General features: G+C 35.6%; 1 protein-coding gene across 1 annotated transcript; it reads right to left on the reverse strand.

Moving 5' to 3' along the window:
* Positions 1-1399: 1399 nt before the first annotated feature.
* On the reverse strand, positions 1400-20980 carry LOC126967878 (lysozyme-like). The gene is made up of 5 exons (XM_050812573.1): positions 20826-20980; positions 16289-16377; positions 12245-12305; positions 7512-7644; positions 1400-1537 (listed from the first exon to the last, which is right to left on the reverse strand). The coding sequence occupies exons 1-5, from the start codon at positions 20947-20949 to the stop codon at positions 1408-1410; spliced, it is 537 nt and encodes a 178-aa protein (XP_050668530.1). The 5' UTR covers positions 20950-20980; the 3' UTR covers positions 1400-1407.
* Between the last annotated feature and the right edge of the window lie 334 nt (positions 20981-21314).

Genomic DNA, 21314 nt, shown 5'->3' on the forward strand with positions numbered 1-21314 from the left:
TAGTGAAATTACTGGGCAAATGAGACTTGACATCTTACGTCTCAAAGTGACGAGCGCAGTTGTAGTGCCGCTCAGAATTTTTGGGTTTTTTAAGAATCCTGAGCGGTACTGCATTATAATGGGTAGGGTGTATCAATTACCATCAGCTGAACGACCTGCTCGTCTCCTCCCTTACTTTAAAAAAAAAGACGTTTTTATATTTTTCTTAACTATTCTATTAAATGACTGACGTAGTTTCACTAACATGAAACACTCAAGAACTTCACATATTAAGCAATTAGATATTATATACAAGCTTCTCCCTAAACTTTGTCTTCGCTAACCTCAAAACTAAGTATACGGTGATAAAATATTTTATGAAGAAATATTAAAAACTACTTGAAATGAAACTAGTATAGGTATAGAGTAGCATAAATTAGGGTTGCATCGTATCGTATTATAATTTCATTTTAATTTTATTTTTTACTTTGATTTGTTTTTTATTTTGCTATTTATTGTTTTTTTTTTTATTTTTTTTGTCCCTGTAACGGAACTTTACTACAGCGTAAAGTGGTGGTAATTTAACCAAAACATAACCAACCAATTAACCAAAAATTTTTAAAGCTGTGGAACGAGCTTCCTTGTGCGCTGTTTCCGGGACGATACGACATACATGTACCTTTAAAAAAAGCGTGTACACCTTCCTTAAAGACCGGAAACGCTCCTGTGATTCCTCTGGTGTTGCAAGAGAATGTGAGTGGCGGTGAATACTTAACACCAGGTGACCCGTATGCTCGTTTGTCCGCCTTTTCCATAAAAAAAACAATAAAAGGTGAGAGTGAGACGGTTCATGAGCAGGCACGCAAATGACGCCGTGTAAAGGTCGGTAAAGGTCGAAATTAATTGATTTAAGTTGATTTTTACGCGTTGTTCAACATAAATAATTATTAAAAACAAGAGTTAAATAATACATTATAGTGTGTGTTGGATGAATCCCTCTCTAGGGTTCTAAGTTAGCGCTGACGCTGAACATGCCTTGGTGCTTGTGGTTCTAAGGACGTCGCTACACCTCGAACGCTTCCCATCTTCCCGGCGCAGATAGCTGAAAGATCACCGCATCCAGATCGCCGAGCGCGACTTATCAGGATCTCCCAGGACAGTACCAACTTTATCAAGATCCGATAGAACGTACCTTTAACAATATGTGTTACCCTACCAAATTGTATAATATATCTTTGTTTAAATTAATATAAATAATATTATCAACAATTAAAGTTTAATAGAGGTAGCTATCGTCTTCTTTTCTTTTAATTAATTATAAAAATATCAACCGGTAGGTATCGCAACCTCTGAAATATCAAAAAAAAATAACATTTACATGAATTCACACTATTTCACAAGGAGAATAAAAATAAAACAATTATTGCTTTATTGTAAGCAGTGTAATCCATAATAACTCAATTGTCTCCTATCTATGGCGTTCCTTGCTGTTCTTCTTCGTAACTTCAAACTGTCACTGTGACGGTCTGGGCTTGATCTCGTTGCTAAGTCTGGGCATCTGTAAACAAATCAAATAATATATTATTCAACAAAAGTGAGTTTTTGTAAAACTACTCTCGGTCCACTAAAAAAAACAAAACAACGTTACCATAGCTGTCAAAGATGCCACGCACACCAGCATCTAATAGTTGCCGTAATAATAAACTGTTCTTAGGTAGTGCGGTATCATGTTGGAGTGAAGCGGAGACCAATCCTTAATCTAGGTTTACTAAGAAGTTTTTTTTTTTAATTTTTTTTAAGTTTTCTTTTTAAAATATGACCGCCAAATATCACACGTCGTCGAGTAGCGTATTCGTCACATCAGCTATGCTATAGTACCCACAAGCAACAACGTTCTTAATATTATATTTATTTTATTTATTTATTTATTTATTTATTACACTTTTTTGACACCACATTAACAAAATATAACTTAATTACTAACATACATAATTACATGATATGGTGCAAATGGCGGCCTTATCACTATATAGTGATCTCTTCCAGGCAACCATTTGTAATACAATAAAAGAGAAAGACAGTACATTAAAAGGGTAAGAAGTGTGTGAAGACACACATAATATATACTATACTAAAATATAGATAAATTTATAAGAAAGTAAAATATGTAAAAAGTAGGAATAATAATTAACATTTCAGAATTGTTGAATTATGTTGGTGGATACATACAGATAGATTCTATCAAATAGAGGACAGATAATGTTTTTTTAGTTGATTTTTAAAGGATGCTAATGATTGTGCTTGACGGATAGTAAGCGGCAGTTGATTCCAAAGAGTGATGGCATTAATGGTGAAAGAAGAGTGATAGCTATCAGATTTATGGAAAGGAACATTTAGTATTTGTTTCGCAGCAGAGCGCAACGAAATCTCATGCTGAGACCCTAGTAGCTCAAATCTGTCTTTAAGGTGAAGAGGAGTGTTTTGGTGAAAAATTATGGAGTAAAGAAGGTGTAGAATGTGGGAATTGCGACGTAGACGTATAGGAAGCCAATTGAGTTTTTTTCGGTAGGAGGAGACATGATAGTATTTACGTAGGTTAAAAATGAAGCGAAGACATAAATTTTGTAGGCGTTCGAGTTTATCCAGCTGGAACTCGGTAAGGTCGGGATAGCAAATGTCTGCATAATTTTTGCATATTTTTTATTCCTATTAACAATCAATTATGTCAGGCTGTGGCTTTATCTGCATCTCAGAGTTGAACGAAGCATACGAGATTTTATCAACGATACGTCACTCGAACGGTTGGCTCAGTTGGAAGAGCGCTCGCACGGAACGCGACAGGTCACGGCTTCGAGTCCCGCATCGTTCATAAAATTTTGTTTTCAAATTTTATCTGTGTAATTCATCCCAGAAATGAGGGTTATCAAAGCCACATTAATCCTCTGCTTGTTATTTTAATCATACACATCAAATCAAATCAAAATCAATTTATTCATGTAGGTCAAGGAAATGACACTTATGAATGTCAAAAAAATATTTTTTCTTATTGAATATACCGCTACTTCGTACAGGGTTGAGCTAGTAAGAAGAGCTAGCAAGAAACTCATTGCCACTCTTTTGAATCAAGATTTACATTTTCATCGTTTTACAAATCATTTCACTTACAATATGATGCAACAAACATACTCAAACGTCAAATAGACAATGCCTTACACGAGAAAGTCAAAAAAGTAAGTGTTAATTAATACAAAACAAAAGTTATTGAGGACAGTAGCAGCATCATCCACACACACCGTAAATAAAGAAAGGTGTTCTGTGAGAATTTTATAAGGGATTATATATTTAAAAAAATATATACTATATAATAACTTTTAAGAATCTCAAGCCGATCCTCCGACAACATGATCATCCTGCCACCACAAACAGCACCCGTTCACGAGCTTGACGCATGAGCCAGCCATCGCCTCTCTCGACCATATTTTCGGGTAGGGTAGGACCCGTTCCATGTCGCCGCCACAAGAATTAATTAAAATAAAAAATATTTTCTACTAAAAATAAACTACAAAGTAAAAAAACGTATAAAATTAATCGGAGGAGCTTTCTTCTGTGTACATGATCTTACACATGACGGCGTTTTCGACGATTATGTTTTATGGCAATACAGAACCTATGGTCACAATTGCTTGCGACGGACTTTTATTAATTTCCTCACTTGCTTGAACATCTAACTTATTTTTTATATTGTGGCTTAAATAGTTATTATTCGATATAATTGATCATCTAGAAAACCAGAATCAACCATAGAGCTTAAAAGGCTTTATGCCTTTTATTTTCTCAAAATTGATTCCTTTGAATACTTTTTATGAAATAATTTATATTATTTACACACGACTCATATATTGGATGCAGCACCTTTTAAACTTATTTATTATGTATATTACATATATATGTTGCCGGCCTTTAAGGAAGGTGTACGCGCTTTTCTTGAAGGTACCCATGTCGTATCGTCCCGGAAACACCGCACACGGAAGCTCATTCCACAGCTTCGTGGTACGAGGAAGAAAGCTCCTTGAAAACCGCACTGTGGAGGACCGCCACACATCCAGATGGTGGGGATGAAATCCTTACTTGTGGCGTGTCGTGCGAAGGTGGAATTCGGCGGCAGGAATCAGGTTGAACAGCTCTTCGGAACACTCCCCGTGATAGATGCGGTAGAAAACACACAATGAAGCGACGTCTCTACGCAACGCCAAATGATCCAGCCGTTCACAGAGTACTGGGTTCCCGACAATTCGAGCTGCTCTGCGTTGCACGCGGTCAAATGGATCGAGCTGATACTGGGGTGCGCCAGACCAGAGATGACAGCAATACTCCATGTGAGGCCGGACCTGCGCTTTGTAGAGCGCTAGAATGTGGGCCGGCTTGAAGTATTGCCGTGCTCTATTTATGACGCCCAGTTTCTTTGAAGCCAGTTTGGCTTTGCCCTCCAGATGGCCACGGAATTGGCAATTGCTCGAGATTTCGAGACCCAGTATTCCGATACTAGGCGAGGCTTTAAGGGAAGTGTTCTCGAAGAGCGGTGATACGGCAAATGGGGTTTTTTTAGTGGTAAACGCGCAAACTTGAGTCTTCTGGGGGTTAAATTGGACAAGGTTCAACTTACCCCATTCCGCGACCTTCTCGAGAGAGGACTCGATAGAAGACACAAGTTTCTCCCGGCACTGGTCGACGTTTTCCCGAGAGAGACCTGCATGGCCCGTGTATACGGCATCACCAGTGCTGTCGTCTGCATAGCAATGCATGTTGGCGGTGTCCAACATATCATTGATATGCAGAAGAAACAGCGTGGGAGATAGCACACAGCCTTGGGGAACTCCAGCGTTCACGGGCTTGGGATTCGAGCAATAACCGTCGATAACGACCTGTATGCTGCGCCCAGTGAGGAAGCTGGAGGTCCACTTGCATAAGCTCTCGGGAAGCCCAAATGATGGAAGTTTTGCAAGGAGCGCCTTGTGCCATACACGATCAAAGGCCTTCGCTATATCCAGACCAACTGCCAGGCCTTCCCCCTTGCTTTCAATAGCCGCCGCCCATCTATGTGTTAGGTATACCAGAAGATCGCCAGTCGACCGACCATTGCGAAAGCCGTACTGCCGGTCGTTGATCAACTGGTGACCCTCAAGGTATACCAAGAGCTGGCGGTTAATTATGCTCTCCATGATTTTGGGGAGTAGTGAGGTAATCGCAATAGGCCTGTAGTTTGCCGGATCCGAACTGTCTCCTTTTTTTGGGATCGGATGGACAAGGGCTGACTTCCATGAATCAGGGACTACGCCTTTTGAATAAGAGTGCCGGAATAAACGCGTTAGCACCGGCGTCAACTCAGGGGCACACGTTCTAAGCACGATTGGAGAAATGCCATCCGGCCCGCTCGACTTCCTGACGTCCAACGAAAACAGAGCTCGCCTAACAGTTTTCTGTCGGAACTGTACTTCAGGCATGGAGCTCTGACACCGCGGGATGGTCGGCGGTGTTTTTCCGTTGTCGTCAAGAGTCGAGTTGGAGGCAAAAAGAGTGCACAGGAGATCGGCTTTCTCTTTTGCCGTATGGGCCAGGGTGTCATTCCTCATGTGCAACGGCGGCATGGACGGCTGGTTGAAGTTACCAAGAGCAGCTTTCGACAACGACCAGAACTTGCGTGTTCCGGTCGGGTAACTGGAAAGCTGCTCGCCAATTTTGACGACGTGCTTCGATTTCGCACGGGCGATTTGCCGCTTAAAAAATCTGGAGGCACGGTTATATTTCCTCTTCAGAACTTTGCAGTTCGGATCCTTTGAGCCCAGCGCCGCAACCCAAGTTCGATACGCCTGTTTTTTGCAGTCAGATGCTGCTTTAACTGACGCATCGAACCAGGGCTGTGATCTGCCACCGATCGGTACTATAGAGCTTGGTATAAAAATATCCATGCCCTGCAGTATCACATCGGCTACTGCAACGGCGCAGGCACTAGGATCATCCGAAGGGAAACAAACCCTGCCCCAAGGGTAGGATGCAAAAAAGGAACGCATCCTATCCCAATCTGCTGACTTGTGTGCCAAACGCGGCGGGTCGCTGGTGGTCTGCAACGTTGGCATCGGATAGGCACTTCACTCCTGACCAGACAATGATCGGACGTTCCGAGAGGGGCGTCGACAGAGACCTGGTAACCATCGGGATGTGTAGTCAGCAGAAGATCTAATAAGGACGGCATGTGTCTATCCACATCCGGGAGCCGCGTCGGCGACTCAACCAATTGGGACAGACCATACGCCAATGCAAAATTATGCACAGATCGCCCTGCGTAGTCTGTGGTACGTGATCCAAGCCATTCGGCATTGTGCCCGTTGAAATCACCCAAGACTACGATTTCAGCGGAGGGGATCTGAGCAAGCACGTCATCAAATGCCGCTTGAACGCAGCCCATGAGGTGATCCGTTTCTGCGTTACCACTATGGGACCTGTAGACACACGCATAGATGCGGACGCGGTCCTCTAAATCTACGCGGAGCCAGAGAGTGGACAGGCCCCTACCCTCGAAATTGCCGAGACGGCGACAGCAGATATCCTCCCTAACGTACACACATACTCCGGCATGAGGCATGAAATTATGCTCAATTTTGTACCCGGGGTACGTTAAGTATGACGTATCGCTAGGTCGAGATATCTGCGTCTCCGTAAGGAAACACAAGGCCGGCTGCGACGTCTCAAGGTGGTGGTGGACGGCGTTTAAGTTGGAGTGAATTCCCCGGATGTTACAAAAGTCCACATTAAGCGTGGAGCGGGGTGCCGTGGTGTTGCTGCCCTGTTTGTCCTGTGACATACACGGTACTGTACCCTCCCCAGAATACGAAGGGCAGCCCGAGCGCGAATGCTCGGGGAGGGATTCTCTGGCTCTACAAGAGCCGGTACCCTCCTGGGGTAATTTCTCTTTAAATAAACGAACGAAACGAACGTTTTTACGAACATATGGGTAATAAAGAAATATGAATAGTGACGATTCAGAAGCGGTTAGTTTAAGTCTATTTGAATAAAGTGTATTTGACTTTGACTTTTGATATCATTCCTAATATTATACTAGATACTACTACCACGTTAAGTGGTAAACCACAAAAATAATACACAGGTGCGTACGCCATTCATATCCAATCTCACTTGTTTAAAATATAATATGACATATAAATCTTAAATCACATTTTCCAATCTTTCAGAACTCCGAAAAGAAAAATAGACACCGTGAACATTCTAGTATAATGTGAATTCATTTATTATTAAAATATTAATTTAGTAAGTAACAGTTTCAATATATACATACAACAGGTAACTATGGTAATTATGAACTATTTAATTCCGTACAGAAGTAAAAGAACACTTTTTAAAATCTTTATCAATTTTGCCGGCATTTTTGGTCCCTTTTTTTAGTTTCCTAAATTTAAATTTTGTTTCTTATATTATTATTAAGGTTTTAGTTTTCATTAATAATAAAAAACCCTTACTTATATATTTCTTTAGTGATGAAATTGTCGTTTTTACACCTTGCAGTCCACTGGGTCCAATACTTGAAGCCTTCACGGTGGAAAATATTGACGGCGCATGCTGTATCGTCTCGAATGTCGTCATCTAACAGCGCTGAAAATACAATATTCATTTATTGTAAAACATTTTGATTTTAGCGCACTTTGTGGAAAATACTTAAAGGCCGGGCTTACACGCCAGTCATGCTGTGAATTAAATGGAGAAAGTTGAATCAATCAGGCGGACACAAAATGATAAAAAAAAAACTACGTTTTAAAACTGACTTCAAAAACTCAAAAGTATAAAATAACTAATTAGATATTTAATTTAATACACATCTTATGCAAATCTTATACCTTTAATATTATTAAAATACTATTAGCTGTTGTATGTACTATGTATGTGATAGGACTTAAGTCGGTGCTTGCCCGCTTGGGTTGATTGGTTCTAGAAGAAGCTATCCCGCTAAAAGTCACGCTTGGCAAGTGTAGGTACCGGCTATTACATTTGGCTTGGCATAAATTTCTGATTTTTTGCTCGTACACGGCCAAGTTTGACACCCATATTAAACAAGTCTTCAAAAATAAGGAATAGGACAAAAGTATGGATCGGTTCCATGATAAGGAAAAAGAGAGAAAAAATTACGAAAGACGGAATGGAATCTTAGAAATAGAAAGAGATAGAAAGAACGTCAAATGAAGAGATGACCCACCAAAATATAAAAAAGGTATGCTCGCGACAGAGATGAATTCTCAGGAAAACCAGACCAAAAGCCTGTTTAATTAATTACTATTTCACCTGGTTTCTGTAGCCGAATTCCCCCCTTCGCACAACACGCCACAAATTAGAATTTCATCCCCACCATCTGGGTGTTTTGTGGCGGTCCTCCACAGTGCGATTTTCAAGGAGCTATCTTCTACGTACTACAAAGCTGTGGAATGAGCTTGCTTGTGCGGTGTTTCCAGGATAATGCAATATGGGTTACCTTAAAAAAAAAGTGCGTACATCTTCCTAAAAGGCCGACAACGCTCCTGGGATTCCTCTGGTGTAGCAAAAGAGAATGTGGACAGCGGTGATCACTTAACATCAGGTAACCCAGCACGGGTTACCACCTGTCCGCTGTCCTCCTTTTCCATAAAAAAACTGGTCAGTGAATAAAGGCTTTCATTATAATTATTGTCATTTAAGATTAAATAGTCATTTATAACCTAACACAATGTATATAAAACCACATTGGTTCACCACAGTGATCAGATCGTCCCCTGTGCCCGAACATATATCATATCACTGGGCATGCTGTCCAATTAAAGTTATAACAGCTTTACATAGTATAAGAAATTCGCTATCCACGTCTGCCTGTATGTCCGTTAAAAAGACACGTCACGGATAAAAAAAACCCGACATATGTTGTTCTGTACATAATAAATAAAATACTACTTTTTATGAATTTGTCAAATATATTTCGTAACATCAAGAATTATATCGTAAAATATGCTCCCTGTTATTATAATGAAATTATTTCGTATAAAACTGTCAAACCGTGTGTCAATAAGTTCTCTCATAGAAAATATGTCCATACAAAACAAATATTGGATATAAAAATAAGTAAATATACTAAGTTATCGCCATTAAAATCCGTTCAGTAGTTTAGGAGTTCACTGGAAACAAACACCAGGACACTGTATTTATATATATATTAAGAGAACTAATAAATATTTTTAAATCTTATTATTAACATGGCTTGATAAGGTTTTTCACAAATATCGTGGTCCCATATCGTTTTTTTTCTAATAATTCCGAACCCACTATATTGAACATAGTTTCTCTATTTAAACAGATATATCGGAGAACTAAATGCAGCAGCCATTGCTACAGACAAAATACACATTTTTTTTTAATTTTTAATACAATGCCGCTCTGATTGAGCCATTAATAACTTGTAATGTAACGCAAGCGTCTAGAGTAGTTTGGGAAATTAGTTTATCATCTGCAAGTCTAGAAATTGTATTTGAACTACATTGTTGAAACCACTTCCCGTATAATAAGGTTGGATAGTTTGTTGGAATTGTTATGCGACAGTTATGTATAACTTCGCCGTACAAATTTTAGAGGTACGATGGGGTGGTATGGTCACTAAAAGATAATATTGAAATTGTTAAAATGACGACCCCCGTAGCCCGACACCCAGTGGTTAGTGACCCTGCTTACACATCTAGAGGTCCCGACTTCGAATCCCGGTAGGTGCAATCATATAGTTATGATAAATATGAATGTTTGTTTCCGAGTCATGGATGTTTATTTGTATTTATGTTTATTTATATAAGTATATTGTATTAAATATATCGTTGTCTTGTACCCAATGATAGTACAGGCTATGCCTAGTTTGGGGCAAGATAATTTTTGTAAGAGTGTGTTTTTTGGTCTAAGTTAAAATCTGATAAACTTTATTTAAAAAGCGCTTTTAAATCGAAATTATAAATATTTAATTTACTGAATCTATATAGAATATAGAACATACTATGTTTGGAAAAAGTAGGTCTTGTTTGATGAAACTTACAAGAAACTCAACGGAAACATTTCTAATTCAATGAGTATTTCACAACATCGGTGGCGCAATAGGTTGAACCGTTGACTCGCACCAAGGAGCTCCCGGTTCTATTCTCACCCATCACGAACTAATGTGTTTTCGGTTTTCGAATTCATAATAATATGTACGTTTATTTGACGCTATATAAGGTCGCTCTTATGTCATAATAGAGTACGAGCTGCGGTGAGCACATATCCAGTAACCCGAAAAATACTTTATCCTTCTCTTTCATAAAAAAAACAATAGCTATAATACACAACATATTAGTTTGCAAGGAGTCCTTTATGCAGTACCGTAAAAAGCGTTTTGAGATATCAAATATTTTATAAAACGTTATAACTGTATAAATATAAAAATCGTACATTGAATGCATCAAAATTTTGATCTTCATTTCATTGACTCTGTAAGGATACTTCGTGAAGATGGCGGTCCTGATTACTGTCATTATATTAAGTAATTGCATTAAACATTGATTAGCTATACATCAATCGTTCACGAGGTTTTTTGTTGAGTAATATTATGTTGTGCCTGTAAATCTAAAATGCTGTATATCACAATAATAATAATAAGGATATCTATTGTGATAGTGTTGTGAAAATCCAATGGGATTTTCGGTGAAAAACATTTTTGGGTTTTGTTAAGAAACTAAGATAGTTACGGTCAAAATAATAATGATATTATTTTTACTACATTTACTTTACTAACGCTCGCACTTTGGGAGCGCATGTCGGAAGATTTCCGAAAATTAATATTTCAGGCTAGCTGAGATGTTATTTATACTACAATGTAAAATATTAAAGAATTCACAAGCATGGAATATTATAACGCTAAATTCTAAAAGAAAAAAATTTAAACACATTGTACTTATGTAAACGAGGCCAAACAAATAGTATTTAGGATTTTTTGTATGTTGTTATTGTTTGGTAATCTCAGATACGTCTAAACCTGCTTACGTTAGTGAGTTTTCTATGCCAATTGGTTGCTTAACAAATAATTTACAATAATTAAATTAACACGCCAAAATAGTATAATAAAAAATAAGAAATTTCTATAAAGCTATTATATTATTTTTAGCAGAAGATTTAACATTTGTATTTACTTACCTTCAGCTTTTTATTTTCTTATTAATTTGAAAAAAATAAAATGTCGAAAAGTTAAACTGAAATATGTTTCACAAATACAAGAACTCGCCTTCGCAGAAGTGCCACTTGGTCGCTGTAAATCTAACCCTCACACTATACAACCTGGAGTTTTCTCTATTTCTGTGTTTGTTACAATACCGTTGGTATTAGGTCGTCACTTCTATTTCAGTTCTTTGTTACAATACTGTTCGTATTAGGTCTTGTTTTGGTTTTGTTTATTCTCTAGTGTATGCAATAAACTTTCTTGTTGAGAGATATAGGCTCTTATTTTAGTTGCTCTTTTATTGATTTCATTATCTATCTATGACCTTTTACAGTAGACGAGTACGTCTACCTCGGACAAATAATCCAGTTAGGCAGGTCCAATATCGCGAAAGAGGTCACTCGTCGAATCCAACTCGGATGGGCAGCGTTCGGGAAGCTCCGTAAAATCTCCTCGTCCCAAATACCACAGTGTCTGAAGATGAAGGTGTTTCAACCAGTGTGTATTGCCAGTGATGATTTACGGTACGCAGACGTGGTTGCTAACAATGGGCCTTATGAGAAATCTCATGGTCGCTCAGAGGGCAATGGAGTGGGCTACTCGTATGCTCTGAGTTTCCCTGCGATATCGACTCAAAAATGAGGAGATCCGTAGGAGAATCAAAGTCATCGACATAGCCAAAATGCTTGCAAAACTGAAGTGGCAGTGGGCAGGGCACATAGTTCGACGGACAGATGGCCGTGTGAGCAGTAAAGACCTCGAATGGCGAGCACGTACCGGAAGACGCAGTGTTGGTAGGCCTCCAATAAGATGGACCCGCAATCTGGTCAAAATCCTCGGAACACGTTGGATGAGGGCAGCGCAGCACCGTTCGTCATGGAGACCTTTGGGGGAGGCCTTTGTCTGATTAGGCAAAATCAGATGAATTTAAAAATCATCGTTTTTTGCGTCGATACTTTTAGTGAAATTATAATATACTTTCAATGCTTACGAAATACTTACATTCACACGCAACATTACATTCTCCACCCTTTTTACCTTCTCTGCACCATCTGCTTGGAATCTGAAATTTTGATAAAAGTTGCAGTTAAATAACATTATATTAAGGTAACTATTTATGACAACATTTCAGAACATTGACTAAAAAGGTTAACTTTGCATCTTAACATTTTGAGCTGCTTCAATATTTATCTACCCTCAAATTTCTCAAAAGTATCGATATGAAATGAAAGTCATAAATTATTATAGTTTTTTACTGATAACAAAACGATCATATTTGTAGCATTCAATGACCTCTACTATATACCACTGGACTGGCGGCTGTCAAAGTGCTTTAGTGCCTGTTTGATATTCGCCATTTTGGCGCTGTTGGCCATGTACGAGAATTTAGTGATGACAACCTCAGCAAACATCGATAGATGGTAGAAAAATATTTACAACAAAAGGTTGTGTACTTTATAACGTTGGTTCATCAAGTATAAATAACACGGAAAATGACCGAAATTAATTCAAAAGTACTTCAGAGTATTGTACATTGCTTCGCATCTTTTTGTATTATACGTCAAAATTAGTTCTTTGGACGCTCACGAGGGGCGCTTTCAAATAGGCACAAAAAATTGTTTATTGAATGTTATTCAATTAATATTTCATACTAGCAATGTCCCGCGTTTTCACTCGCTTATATACCGATCTCGTGGTATTGGAAAGCCTACGAAGTCGGGCTATAGATTTTTTTTGTTAACATAAAAGTAATTGTATTATTTTCTTTGAATTTACATTTTTAAATTCGTTGCAACTTGTGAATGGAATGTCCGATTTTAACCATTTGAAAAGTATTTTACAGGTATTAAAACGGTATCTAGTAAAATATCTAATAGATAACGATTAGGTAGATAAGAGGTATGAATAATATTGCTTGGCTATTGTCGGCATTTATATCAACTTAAAAAATGTAAAGAAGTAGTTATAGTGGCATAACTACAATAGTTGGACATATGGTATTACGGACTTGTTGAGATATTGATACGTTCTATAATACTGTACAATAGTTTTTTGTTCTATCATCAATAGTTTCAGAAACGCTCACGATGACAGATTTTTATGACTAATTATTCCCAACTTGGGATAATTGAATTTTTATTAGGGATTCCATGAAATATAGCCTATGTAACTCACTGAAGATGCAACTTTCTAACGGTAAAAGAATTTTTTAAATTGCTACAGTAGTTTTTGTGTGAAAACATTACAAACATACATACAAAAACACAAAAACTTAATCTTTTTATTAATATTATTATTATAAGTTCAGATAACGATGAATCGCCTATTTGTTTATTATGATTAAAAAAATGAACATATATTTTTAAATTAGTGTATGAAAAACACGTTACATTGTTTTTCATATACTAATTTATTTTCTGTTGTTTTAGTCTCAAAACAGTATTAAAACTACCTGCCCTTAATTGATGATATTTTCTATACTTAATGGTTAATACATACATTTAAAGTAAAACATAACAATGTTAAAATTGTATTATTGTTTAGGCTTTGATATTATACGTAAGAAAATTTAAAGTTAAAACAAACGCCGTACATGTATTAAAAATAGTATAAAATAAATCACTGTCTGAAAATAAAGTGTCCCAGTTAGAGATATACGCGTTAAAAAATAAGGGCGTATGTGTGTCCTATATTCTCTGCAACAGATTCACACGTCCCCATTTGAGAAGGCTAGCTCACGTGAACAATTTCATCCGCAGAAAGAATTCTTATGACCTTTGCCAGACCTACTTCACTTAAGAGCATTCGCTTAGACACAATTTCACACCTTCATTTTCAAATGGTTTTTAGTGTTATTTATGTTTTAAAAAGCGTCATGGACAAAATGTATTCGACTAAGGCACTCAAGCTTAGGTTATACTCCCAAATTAAAGGTCGGTAATGTCGAGCAGTAATGTGTAAGCATTACTGTTTTGCGGTCTGAAGCTAGTGAAAATACTGGGCAAATGATACTTAACATCTTGTGTCTCAAGGTGACGAGTGCAATTGTAATGCCGCTCAGAATTTTTGGGTGTTTCAAGAATCCTAAGCGGCACTGTATTGTAATGGGCAGGGTGTATGGATTACCATCAGCTGAATGTCCAGCTCGTCTCGTCCCTTGTTTTTATAAAAAAAAACCACTTGACCCTTGGTGTTGCGGCTGTCCGTCGGCGGCTATCTCACAACCTCTCATCACGTGAGCCTCTTGACCGTTTACCCCCTTTTATATAAAAAAGGTCCACACTCTTCAGGAGTACGGCTGATCATATTTTAATATAACATTATGTATAAAAGAGTGGCAATATTGTATTTCGTCTTATATTATGATAGCTGAGAAAATGTCGAAAAAATTGAGGTTGACAGTTAACCTGTATTTTGAGCAATGCACACACACTAAAACATACGTAAGTATAGATACTTAGGGATAGATCCCTACTCTGTGCTACAAAGTGATATACAAATCGCGAGTGTAAGACATAGCTTGTCACGCACACTAAAATAATAAACCTTGCCTGTTTTCGTCGGTAAATAAAAAACAATTATATCATCGAAGTAAACAAAAATTTTCATAAAACATGTTCATAAAATGAAAACTACTGGGCCAACCTATGTAATTTTTTTATGGGACCAAATGACACCTATTCTGCATTGAAGTAATGAAAAATTACGTAAATCGGATCATAAATCTCAGAGTAATCGGTGTACACACATAAAAAAATTCCGACCGAAAATTCCTTCCCCTTTTGAAGTCGGTTAATCAGTGCTTTGGAATGTAAGTTTGTAACCATAGTAATGTATATTTTAGAGATTTCAACGAACAAAAAGACCACCGACTTTTTTGATAAGGTAATATTTTGACGTGAGAATTTTCGATTGAAAATTAGAGTTCGTTTTCGATATTTAAGTCAAAATAAGATGAAAAAGAAATATTTCAAATAAAAAAATACTGTGTGTTTAGGATATATAAAAAGGTAACTGTTAACCAAATTTTCGTGGATATTTATTTTGTAAAAGATAAAAATAAAAAACCAAAAACGTGCTTATTTGAATTTTTCACAAATATATTGAGGTTATGTGAAAAAAGTGTAAAAAGAAAAGTTGTTGATTTTTTGCAATTGCAACTTTGCAATTTAACTTATTACAATAGGACTTCTAGTTTCGACGGAAATCGAGAGAAACCATTTTTTTTCCCTTTAAATCCCCCACCTTTCCGCACTTCCACTCTTTCCCACTTTAATTTTTTTTATGTTCTGTTCATTTTCAGTGGGTTTTATCCTGCTATTATTTATTTCAGTTTTTATCATTTTCAATGGCTTCAGCACTGGTCTAATAATGTGTATAGAGACTAGTTCGTAGTAAGACTTTCGAAGTGTATATATTATTATGATAAGAAATAATTGTGTTTATTTATATAGAATCTAAAAGTACCCATTTACCTATATTACATATTATTAGCTATAACAAAGTAAATAAGAGTTGTTTAATGTCAACACTAAACATTACTTTAAAAAATATGAACAGCAGAATTGATATGATCTACAAGTCATACCTTTTCTTGCTAGGTCTCTACGCTCAAACAAAACATTCGAAACTAACATCTGGGACCAATATTGGATTCCATGCGCCTTTACACAGAATATGCAACTCATTCAAAAGCTACCAGATTTCAACCAGTTACAGCTGCGCTTAAACATTTTAAAAACACTTTTCTAGTATATCCGTTTTTATCATGGCTGTTAAAAAATAAATTAGTTTCATAATTTTACTAAGTATCCATTTCTTGTAGTTTCCTAGTTCAATAACAATTATTGTTTCCAATAAATAAAGAAATACTATAATTTCTTCATTGGCAATAAGTTTCTTGCTACTTCTTCTCATAAGTTCAACCCTTTACGAAGTAGCGGTAGATTCAATAAGAATTTTTTTCTTTTGACATTCATAAGTGTCATTTCCGTGACCTACATAAATAAACAATAAACTGATTTTGATTTGATTTGATTTTCTTACCTGATACAAGCCATAATATTTCTTGCCACTAGGTGTTACAACAAAGGCCCTTGTGTCCCGATTGCTCACTTTTTCAATGAGACATACCCCTGTAACAATAATTTTGCAATATGTTATGGAAAGTATAATCTTTTACCAGTGCTCCTTTGCACAGGATGCCGGCTAGATTATGGGTACCACGATGGCGCCTATTTCTGCCCTGAAGTAGTAATGTGTAAACATTATTGTGTTTCTGTCTGAAGGGCGCCGTAGCTAGTGATATTACTGCTGGAGACTTAACATCTTATGTCTCAAGGTGACGAGCGCAATTGGACTGCCGCTCAAAACTTTTGGGTTTTGCAAGAAACCTGCGCGGCACTGCATTGTAATGGGCAGGGAGTATCAATTACCATCAGCTGAACGACCCTTTTTTTCATAAAATAAACATAAAAATAACATTACTATTACAAATAGATTTTTTTTTGTATGGGAGAGTAGAAAAAGCGAGCCTAGAGGTCACAATAAGACCAATCACAATAGGAAGAGACAATTATTTGTAAATTCTTTAACATGATTTTCCTCAAATATTTGTACTGGATCATAATGATGTGTTTTGTTTATTTCGTAGAACATTTCATCAATTTCACGTACAACACAATCCAATTTGTATAGCAAAGCTTTATTATTGCAAACTGTTGATGCGTTAGATCGAATATAGCATAACGGTGTTAATCCTATACCAGCTTTCGGAATAATAATAGGATTTGTGTTTTAAAATATATTTATGCGTGACAACATCACGCTCATGCAAAATGTTATCAACCGATTTTATATTCTTAAATGAAAAAGAGAATTGGGATTTTTAAATTCTAAAATTATTAAGTTAAAACAATGTGAAAAAGGGTCTGATTGAATGAATCGTATAATTGGACGCACTAATATGACATCGATGCCAGTTTTAAAAAATACGTTATAAAAAACAGAAAATTGATTTTTTAATACGGATACTTCGATCTGTAGGTATACAAAGTCCAATGAGTTTTCAACCATAATCGTTTCTAATACTAAGCGTTGATGTAGATAAATGAGTAATACTAATAAGAATAGTGTTGAGTTTTTTTTTAATTATTCTGATGATACTGGTTAGGAGAGAGGCCACAATGATGAATATAAAAAAATTATATCGCTCTTCAATACATGTGAAGGAAGTCGAACGAATTTTACGTAAAATAATTGTTTATAATATATAGGTACAGATCTTGCTTAAAAACGTGAAAAAACAAACTTACAATAAACATGTTCTTTTAAGAATTTTGACCTTATATTTTTATTGACATAGGTTATATATTATTTGTATAGGTACTTTTAAGATTTACCTGTGATAATATTTTCATTAATAGTATTTAAATATATTTTGTAAGAAATCACTAATTTGCATGTTTTTTTTACCATGTTTGACGATACCGAAATTATGAATACCTAAAATATGATATAAATAAAATATGATATGATACCGAAAATATTAACTTCTTAGTTCTTAAAATAAGTGAATATAACAGGTGATGCAAATGATAAAGCTTATAATAAAATATATATTTTATTGTAAAGAAAAGCGTAAATCACTTGGTATTCGTTGCTATAAATATTTTATGACAGGTAATAAGTCAAAAGAGAGTGATTTTGAAAATATTACTAATAATATAAGGACCTCACGACTTTAACAATTATAGTTATTTATGCAACTGTTGTTTAGTAAGGGGTATTAAAACACGGATATTATCAACAGTTGCATACAAGACTTTATCTTCATCCAGAATTTGAATCCTCTAAAAGTTTCTGAAACAGTTAGCTTACTGCTAACATTAAAACAGCCGGTCCTAGTAGTAACCTAATATCATCCATTACTGATTATATTCAAATAAACTAAGTATTAATGAAATAATTATTTATTTTAGTAGTAGGTAATTTAAATTTTGTATAGTGCAATTTTAAAAATTCACTTGAATATTATGTTCTTTTGCAGCATTTAAAATCTCCGGTGGTGTGCTGTCGAAACTTGAATCGCTCATTTTTTCAAGAAAAATGGCGGGGATTCAAATAACCTACTTTTTTTACGGCGCGCGACGTACTGGTAGTGTGGAACGCGCGTAAGTGAAAATATTCTTTTTTTGAGTTTTGTGTTTATCAGTTTTTCTTAAAATAATGTAAAGAATTACATTGTCATCGTTGATAATTCCGTGGCTACGAATAATCAACTTTTTAATGTGCGCATGGTATTTGGTACAAATACACTACCGGGTATCGTATAAAAGAATCACTCTAATTTCATTCACAAATATTCTTATTCAAATACTTTTATTCAAAATCACTTATTGAACGTCAAAAATTACCACCCATTCAAAACAGACCGCCTCAGACCTAAGAAGAGAAGTTTCTTAGAGAAACTCAGCGGGCTTTTTTATATAAAATTATGAATTACAATGTAATATCGTACAATAAACAATTATAATTAAAAAGCCTGTTCGCTTCATTCCCAGTCTGTGGTATCATTAAGAAAATCATTTATATTAAAGTAACCTTTCTCACACAAAAGTTTTTTAAAAATTCTTTTAAATTTCGTAACACATTTGTTTTGTACATTTTCTGGGATCATATTGTAGAAGCATATACATCACCTAATAAAAGACTAACTCGACTTAGCCGATTACCCGCGGAACACCACAATATTCATAGTTCTTCGATCTTTGACCAACAACTATAGATATTATTTTATTATAGAAATGCTATTATAAGATAATATCTATCTATATATGCTATCTTATCTCAAGATCTTACAACAACGCAAATTTAACGTATCTTATACTACCTTAGGTACATCTTTTATTATTTTATTTCTTTTATTATTCTTTGAGTTAAAATTTTTGTAGTTTTTTATGGTTTGTTATGCTAGAGAAATATAATTTTTATGTGTGCATATCTCGTTATTTTCACCGATGATCGGACATGATCAGGTCGGTTTTATTGTTAAGGTTATGGAAATGAAACTCCCAGGCTTGAAATAACACGTAATCCGTAAAGTAAACTTACTAACAATCTGTACCATACCTACAATATTCACATAACACAAAGCCCTACTTTTTTTATGAAAATAAGGGACGAGACAAGAAGGACGTTCAGCTGATGATAATTGATACGCCCTGCCCATTACAATGCAGTGCCACTCAGGATTCTTAAAACCCCCAAAAGTCACCTTGAGACATAAGATGTTAAGTCTCATTTGCCCAGTAATTTCACTAGCTACGGCGCCCTTCAGACCGAAAGACAGTAATGCTTACACATTACTGGTTTACGGCGGAAATAGGCGCCCATAATCTAGCCGGCATCGGCGGCTCCCACTGGTGACTATCTCTTGGGTAGTAAGGATATTCTCCAAGGTTTTAGGTACGTTGGTGTAGGAAAACTTTGTATTCCAAACAATAGCTTTATTATTTAGAGACTAATTCTGTTTGATACTAAAGGTTGAATACTTAAATTTTTTACGGGTCGTAAATTTAGATCACTCTCTATAAAACTCCTCGTAAAATCGTGGTGCATCATGTCGTGATGTTTTTAAATTAAAAAAAAAATGGTCCATACCATCAAACCATACAAAATCTTGCACTGTTTTTCTATATATATTTATTTACAATCACTTACAATGATACAAACAAATAAAAAAAGTAGAACTAAAAACTAGGAACTAAATGTAGTGATTACTTTCAAATAAACTTAGCATGCACAGAAATAATTCGGTTGGTTAAATAGTTATTACACAGTTACATTAATTTTCCAATTATAACATTATTAATGATTACCAATGTTGGGGCAATTGGTCTTGCGGAATTTGGCTAAGAAATAAGCAAATGTGTCAAATATCAGCTACGCTATAAGAATTTATGATATAAAATATCATTTTGATTTTTTTTTATATAATACATCAATTTCACACCTTAACATGACGTATGTCCTGTATTAGGATACAGAAACAATTTCATAAACCCGTAAGTTGAGTAGCACATGCGTCAGAATAAATTTGTTTATTTTGTTTGATTATAATTCATAATATTGTGTAAGTTAAATTTTAATATTTAAGCAAGCAGTTGTAATGAAAGGAATTGTTATTTCCTTTATCTTTTATTTCGAGTATGGCTTCAGTATTTTTTCCTTTCGATTTCTCATTACAAATTCACGTTACAAAGCTTGAAATAGCTGATGGTTTTGCTGCAAGAAACTGCGATACTGATAAAATATTGTGGTTTAGACTTTTCGGCGCTCTCACCCTAAAGACGTTTTCCTGGCTTCGAATCAGCCGATGGTGAACATGCAATATGAAATCAGTGCAAATGGAAAAATGAAATGCAAGTAGGTATGCACCGAATGGGAGCTATCAAGACGCAAAATTATTTTTATTTTTGGTAATAAATTATGTCTATTAACCTTTAAAATATTTACTTTGTTTGAATTATAAACTAATAAATTAGGAATTAATCATTCATGTTTATATAACCAAACTACTTACAATGACCAAAGAACAGATCTGTAGGCATCCCAACTCGCATCAACTCACGCGCAAGCTTGCATCTCGTCTCGAAACGCTTGCCACACACACAAACAAACAACAATAATACACATGCGTATCTCATGACGGACGTACACGTAATACACTTTAAATTCACTGCGCATTCACACCGGTTATAATGTCAATGTCATGATCGGAAGTCACGGATTTTGATTATAATATATTCATGTTTAAATTTATTTCTTTCAACTAAACTACACAATTCAAATATTTTTAATTAAAGTAATTATTTCTGACAGAACAGTTGTGCTGCTGCTTATCTATTTAATTTTATCTTAACTGCTTACTTGTCAGAGTCCTTCCTATTTATTATAATTTATGTTTAAGTATTTTAATATTAGCAAATGGTCTAGATTGTTTAAGTTTAAATTATTGTAATACAAGTAGTTTTATATTTTTTCTTTTTCTCTTATAGTGGTAGTTTTGTAT

The sequence above is a fragment of the Leptidea sinapis genome, chromosome 14, assembly GCF_905404315.1.
Source record: "Leptidea sinapis chromosome 14, ilLepSina1.1, whole genome shotgun sequence".
Taxonomy (NCBI): Eukaryota; Metazoa; Arthropoda; class Insecta; order Lepidoptera; family Pieridae; genus Leptidea; species Leptidea sinapis.